Here is a 7,323-nt window from a genome sequence, read left to right as displayed (position 1 = left end):
CATGTTATCTCTCAGCAATGTTGGCCAGACATGTGCTATCTATTAAAGGTCAGGGGAAACATGTTAGCCTGAGTTTCCTCTCATTTACTTTACACTACTTCCATTCTCATTGGAATATCATGCTTGATAAAAAACGGTTTTGGCATTGAAAGAACCAGTCAGCTATGAATACAGTACATTGTCTCGCCCACCTAATTCCCAGAAAGATTATAACATGACGAAATTAACAAAGGTTTCTGTAACTATTATAGAAAATAAATCCCATTAATATACAACCCAAAAAAATAAAATGGTCAGTCAGTTTGTGCTTTTAAAAATGTTGATTCTGTTTACAAAATCTTTAAGGGACAGTTCACCCCAAAATAAAAAATATGTCTTCATTTACAATGGTGGTCAAAAGTGCCCCAGAACTGTATATGAATATGGATTAAATGATGACAGAATAAAATATTTTGGGGGTGAACTGTTCCGTAAAATAAACTTTTATTCACTATAAATATGCCAAGTAATATAAAATAATGACAACATCAGTACTATTTTTGTCAACATGACTATGAGATTGTGATTGAAGGATGAAAAGATGAAAGAACTGATAAAAAATACAACAAAAACTAAGTAAAAAAACATTTGTCACTTATTTATTTTCTATGAATTAAATACATAAAAGAAACTCGTCCTAACATACAGAATCTTAATCAGATTCTAACCTCATTTCAAAATGATTTACAAATAATAAAAGTAACAAGAAAGGCACATAAGAGCTGAAGGGTGGATCACTCATGCACAGATCAATCAATAATGCATCAAACTTCAGCACAAAGCCCCATGGAAACAAGCGACAAGTACTTCCAATCTCTTGCGTTTGTATGGATGAAATATTGACATGCTTTATTGAACAAGCAATAGAGGCTTCAGACGTGTCTGTGATGACCCTGATCTCTCTTACATTCATCCACATGCAGAGCCGGATAAATAAAGAAACAGATGAGACAATCCATCTGGCTTATGGAAATGTTTTAAAGGTCTATCCTGAATGATGAATCCTCAGAAAGTGTTTTACTCTCCTCTACCAGAACCTAATCTGGATGGAGGGTTTGTGGGATTTAATTGATATTCATAATGTTAAGTGACAACCTTTTCTGAACCCGTTCGTGTTCAAGTGAAGTACAGATTTGTAGGTTTGTGGCTTTAGGTATTATTCATCTCTTTATTCCACTCCATCTACAGTATAAAAACATCAAATATTATACCCAAGGCCAGTTGGGTTTCTGGAGTCGGATTTATAAAGAAACGTATTTTCCATAATTAAATATATAGAAGCTTCATAAAAAATACACAATGTTGCACATGTAAGACTTGAATCTTTTTTTTCAAGTCTACAGAGATATTCCAACAAACATATACACTATAACCAGATTGAACTGTTTTCTGTGGAAAGATCTGCCCCATGGCTTGAGCCGTGAGAACTATTTTCTGTAATGGGGCAGAGCTGTTGCCACTAGCTACCGTTTCCTTTGTTTCCATTGACAATTTACTGGATAAGTGATACTTCAGCACAAATGATCCCGAGATCCATGCTGCTGCTGTCTTTAGAATATTAAACACTTTTGTCTTGTGACAAATTTATAATGGAAATATTATTTAACATAATATAAGGATCTTGTATGCAGATATGCATGGCGGTTTGTCTATCAAGATGACCAATTCCCTGTAAGAATAATGTGGACAGCGGCAAAACCTGTTGATCAGAACTGCAGATGTGTCCCATAAATGTACACATTCAGTAAATGTCTTCAGGTTTCTGTTTTACGTTTAAATAGACTAACAACACAGCAGGAAATTCAGCATGTTCACATTATATTTTCAACTTCTCCCACACTAACAAGAATTGTTTAATGGATATCTTGAGAGAAGGAATGTAAAATAATTAAACAGATCGGGTTAGTTTCGTTTCAAAGGCAGTTCAATGGGTAGGGTTGATATAATAACTGTATTTAATATTTTGTTATTTTAAGAAGCAGAAGTTCTTACATCAGTCCTTATTATGATGTGTTGCTGATGGAAACTGTACTGGAGTCTCATTTTCTGACAGTAGAGTGACACCTACTGGTCATACAAAACCATTTCAACAAAGTGCCAAATAAATCCTGACACATACTTTAAAATGTTTACTTTAGTTATTTTGTAGTGATATAGTGATAGGATATATCTATAAATCCCGGGTATATTCTGTGTATTAAAATATATGACTATTTATTGCTTATATATATATCAATACACTACAATTCCAGCATTTTCTTAGATGTGACTCAGCATGTAGTTTCTTGGTCAAGATTGAATATAAGATAGCAGGTCTCCAGATGGTCCGTCCCGATCCTGTGCTGAAACTGTGGCTGTAGATCCTCTGGTGTAAGGCCATTCAGAAAGTGCTCACTCATTTCCTCATAAACTGAGAGTCCAATGTCTTCTGTAATTCCAGAAAAGAGAACAGGCGGTTTATATACTGTATATAAAAACAACAATTACACACATTAGAAAATGTTATTTCCGCATGTTTACCCATGTATTTCTCTCTTAACATTTTCATTGTGACTGAGAAGCCATCGGCATCTTTGAGCTCCAGCAGTTCCACATCAAAACAGTCGTTTTCTGAGACGTAGTTCATTGCTTCAATGGCAGAGCTGACAACTTCAGCCACGTCATCATCCTCAGCTTCTTCAAAGTCATCCGGATAGTCAGAGATGTCCTCATCATGAGACACAACTATCAAAAGAAAATGAATTGAACTTAAACGTACATAAGCATCCTGATGCTTGCATCATTATTAACCTAACAATGTTGCTTTGGAGACATATACAGAGATGTAAGAAGTAATAACTAAGTTAAACTATATCAAGTTATTATATATTGTTATTTATATATACCTATGTGTATTTATTTGAGCGAAAATACCATGTTAATTGTGCTGATTTTGATCCAATCAATAGTAGAGATTTACACTTATAAACTTCACAATGTTCCCAATATCCTGATTAAGACTAAAGAACATTATGTTAATGTATTGAAATGTTGAGATGTTAAAGATATTGTGCTGTTTGGTGGAATTACTGATTTTAGTATTTTTTCTTGTAAAAAATACTAAATGTAAAAATGATGGCAAATTTTGTTGTCAATCTTTTTATAGAAATATTTTTCTTTGTTTGATATACAGCCAGTATGACATAAGTTAAGCATAAACGTCTGAAAATAACATAACGTTTTTGTACTAAGTATTCGTAAAGTGTAGTATTTTAGAATAAAATGTAGTATTAAAAAGAAAAGATTTTCTCAAAGATCGCTGTTATTAATATATTTAACTACATATGTGCTTACCACTAGATACCTCAAACGTCTCTTCAACCACATTTGCTAGGTTGGACACATCATCGTTGGAAACACTCTCAGAGGATGAAAAGCTATCATGTTCATCAAAGTCCTCTGAATAATCGGACCCTGTTTCTTCACGGGCCACATCCTCATCGGCACCGTGTGATGCTTTATCTTCTGTCTCTGTTCCCTGTGTTATGTCAGAGACAGCAAAGCAGCCGTCTGCCCCGCTTTCCATGGATGACATTTCATTGTTACAGCCTTCTTTTGTTTGAGTCTTGGATTCGGCGTTAACCTTTGTCAGTTCCTTCTGATGCGCGATGAAGTTTCCCAGATGTTCTTGCACATAAGCCAGGCTGAGAATGCTGCCTGCACTTGCTCTGTTCTCTGGAACCAAGGACAGCATTTTTTCAATTAATGAATGCATGTCCTCTGAATACCTCTCTGGGACCTTGGTGTACTCCCCTTTTATGATCCTGTAAAACAGACTGAGGAGATTTTTTGCTTCAAATGCGGGTTTGAGGGCGCAGAGTTCATACAGCAGACAGCCAAGCGCCCATATGTCAGATTTGATGCTGTATGGAACGTCTTGACAGAGTTCAGGACTCAGATAAGTGGGGGTTCCCACACAGGTAGAGGCCATGTCAAGCGTGTGGTTCATAATCTTTGATATTCCAAAATCTCCGAGTTTAATAACGCCCCTTTTTGTCAACAGCACGTTGGAAGGCTTGAGATCTCTGTGAAGGATTTTTGCACTGTGTATGTAACTAACAGCCATGACTACTTGCACAAACCAGCGCATGATCTTGCGTTCTGAAAAGTATTCCCCATTTTTTTGCTCTTTGATGTGGTCATCAAGTGTTCCTCCGTCACAGTAATCCATGACAATGTAAATATGGTCATTTGTTGAGTCAAAGAAGGTGTCAATCCATGATATAATATGAGGGTGCTTCAAGCTCCTCAGAATTTCCGCCTCCTGCAGAACGACATCTTTGCTCTTTGTTTTTCGAGAGCTGTCCACGTGTATTCTCTTGACAGCATACAATTTATTTGTATCTACGTGTTTCATCAACAAAACGACACCTGCTCCTCCTCTGCCAACAGTGAGGACTTTGTCATAATTCTCCATGTTTTAAACTTACAGACCTTCTTTATTCATCCACTGTTGCCACTTTATGATCATGGCCACCTGTCTGCTGGATAAGGAGACATCTGAAACACCCGAAAACGAAACGATATACATAGTTTTGTACTAAACGAGCCGCCTAAAAAACAAACATACACGTTTTCGAAAACAAACGTCTTTTGTTATATATTTTTTACCTTTTGAGTCGCGATGCGTTATTAAAACACGTCACATATCTGTCAAGTCAGGAACACACAACAGAAAGCAGCTGTGTTGTCTTAGTGTTGCCATGGCAACGGCTTCATCGAAAGACGGGAATCGCCTTCGTTTTGATTTTAGCTGCCTGAAATCAAATAACATTTCGTGTAAAGTCATGTATATTCATGTTAAATCTAAAATAGACAAACAACGTTTTAGTGGTTTTATACTACATTTCAAAAGATAGGACAGACGGGTCTGAGGCACTGCGTTGTTCACGAACATCATCATTGCGCCGATTTGCGCAAAGATTTCATAACTGACAATCTTACTGCACAATTGTTTAACACGCATGCACGCACAAAAAGTTGGAAATTGAGTTTTAATTAAATAGTTAATCACCATGAATTTAAACCGAGAAGCGCTAAAGATAAAACCAATTGTAGAAACACAAAACAATTCACGTCTATTTAATACATTCAAGTGCATCATTTCGAGTCGTATCTGCGCAGAGCTAAAATGTAAAAACATTTAAATGATTAGTGACTTAAGGACCACACCCACTCGCGCTTCAGTTTTTAGTACAAAGCAGAAACGAATCAAATTTATATTAAAAAAAACGATCAGTTTCTGTTTAATAGTGAGGGTAACCGCGTGGGAATCTGGGTGACTTCTATTGTGTGCTTAGTTAGCTAAAGGTCCCGTGGAAACATCAACGCGTGGAGATTGAAAATGCCACCAAAAGGAAAGGGTGGCAAAGGTGCTAAAGGTAAACCACAAGGGGATAATAATAAATAAATGTTGCGTCTAATTTGGGGGTCTAACGCCGCATGCAAATTCACAGCTTAAAGTGAGATTTTGTCAATGCTTGCTTAAATGTTAGCATGTTAGCATGTGCCATTGTAAATGTTACTCTGCTTTTTTAGCTAAGTCTAAATAAACGGTGATCTTGGTTAATTTTAGGTCAAGTCGTTGTGTTTTTTTCCCTGAATTAGTGTAAAATATATGAATAATGTGTTCGCCTAACTTAACTAATTTGAACTGTTTATAGTCGTACGTTCAGACGCTATTTTATGTACATTAAAGCAGGGGCTGCTGCGTCAGGCAGTGGGGACAGTGACAAAAAAGAAAAGCCTCAGAAGGGAGGAACAGCAGTAAAGGTAACGTTATTGTATTCTTTGAATACAAGTGTCTATCCTGAAACAATTTTCTTAATAAATGTGACATTCAAATGAAAATGTCTCTTTATTATCATTTGACACTGTTATATCATCTTATTTATATTGTCTCATGTCATTACATCTTTGTGTCTTTGAATCCCTTGTCAGGTGCGGCACATTCTCTGTGAAAAGCATGGCAAATGTATGGAAGCAATGGAAAAGATCAAGTCTGGTATGCGCTTCAGTGAGGTGGCAGCACAATACAGCGAAGACAAAGCCAGACAAGGAGTAAGATATTGTTTTATTTAAATGATAGTTGACATATAGTAGGTCAATGGTTGCTTTACATCAAGTTCCGCAGGATGTGCTTTTTTGCCATGGTTTATTTTAAAAGGTCCTGTCATTTGACAAGTGATTTGCATACTAGTCACCTTGTTAATATGATAGGACATTACACTGCTGAAACACCTAAAAACAAATACTAAAATGTATTTGTTTTGTAGTTCCAGTGAGTAGTAGTTCGTTCTTGCCAGCAGATGGCATTCAAGCCCCTATCAATACAATTCAAACTGATTTGCATAAAATATTTAACTTCTATATTTTGTACATCATATTACAAAAAGTCTGTTGAGCTTTGTGGTTACATAACATTAAACAGCGGCAGTACTATTTGACAAATGTGTTGAGGGAAGGAATTTTACTTACTATTTTATATTAAATAAAAGGGCTATATAAAGGTAAAAATGTATATAGTCTAAAAATAAAACATTGATAATTATAGTCCTTTACAAGCATGTATACGTAATTGTTCATTGAAGTAGTAAACAAAAATACTTTAGAAAAAAAAGTATCTTTGAACTTTCTTTAAAGCTTTATGTTTTTTAGTGCAACAGCACCACTACAATTTTACTTTGACACTATTTACCTTTTCTGTGTATCATGACATTAAATGCTTTAAGCTTTACAAGCCTACACACTTTTTAATAAATTAAAGTTTGACTTTGCTTATGATAGGGTGACCTTGGTTGGATGACAAGAGGATCAATGGTAGGACCATTTCAGGATGCAGCTTTCGCACTACCCGTCAGCGCTATGGACAAACCTGTATACACAGATCCTCCAGTAAAAACAAAGTTTGGCTACCATATCATCATGGTTGAAGGCAAAAAATGAGCCATTATAAATGGACTGAACAGCTTGATTGTTGTGCAACGATGCCATTCGATTAACCCCCAACACACCACACGTACACAGTCAAATGCATTCCCAATGCCTCATGATGACAATAAAGATCTCAAAACCATTTTTATCACCTTGTAAATAGCAGCCAATAAAAATAGATCTTAATAAGCCAACCGCATTCAGTCCATTTTTTCTGCGGTCGTGTTGTTCTTTCGTAACTTTTGTGTTGTATAATTGTGTTTCGACACTTTCCACAAGGATAAGCTAAAGTACAATAGTAGTTTCTAACTA

General features: G+C 35.9%; 2 protein-coding genes across 3 annotated transcripts; one reads left to right on the top strand and one right to left on the bottom strand.

Annotated features, from left to right (window-relative positions):
- Positions 1-2,309: 2,309 nt before the first annotated feature.
- nek12 (NIMA-related kinase 12) lies at positions 2,310-4,495 on the bottom strand (the record flags this gene model as incomplete). Its single annotated transcript, XM_079480618.1, has 3 exons — positions 2,310-2,467; positions 2,560-2,763; positions 3,373-4,495. 3 exons carry the CDS (start codon positions 4,493-4,495, stop codon positions 2,310-2,312), a joined length of 1,485 nt encoding a protein of 494 aa, XP_079336744.1.
- Positions 4,496-4,958: 463 nt separating this feature from the next.
- Positions 4,959-7,203, top strand: pin4 (protein (peptidylprolyl cis/trans isomerase) NIMA-interacting, 4 (parvulin)). 2 transcript variants are annotated; one of them, XM_079479486.1, is made up of 4 exons: positions 4,959-5,459; positions 5,777-5,850; positions 6,019-6,138; positions 6,865-7,203. In XM_079479486.1, the coding sequence occupies exons 1-4, from the start codon at positions 5,423-5,425 to the stop codon at positions 7,021-7,023; spliced, it is 390 nt and encodes a 129-aa protein (XP_079335612.1). In that variant the 5' UTR covers positions 4,959-5,422; the 3' UTR covers positions 7,024-7,203. The 2 variants fall into 2 exon arrangements, with proteins under 2 accessions (XP_079335612.1, XP_079335613.1); XM_079479487.1 differs by having other exon boundaries at positions 5,149-5,459; positions 5,780-5,850.
- Positions 7,204-7,323: the final 120 nt, after the last annotated feature.

Source organism: Barbatula barbatula (genome assembly GCF_947034865.1).
Source record: "Barbatula barbatula genome assembly, chromosome: 18".
NCBI classification, from domain to species: domain Eukaryota; kingdom Metazoa; phylum Chordata; class Actinopteri; order Cypriniformes; family Nemacheilidae; genus Barbatula; species Barbatula barbatula.
The sequence above is the reverse complement of the archived record's forward strand: the minus strand, read 5'-3'. Positions and strand labels throughout refer to the sequence as shown.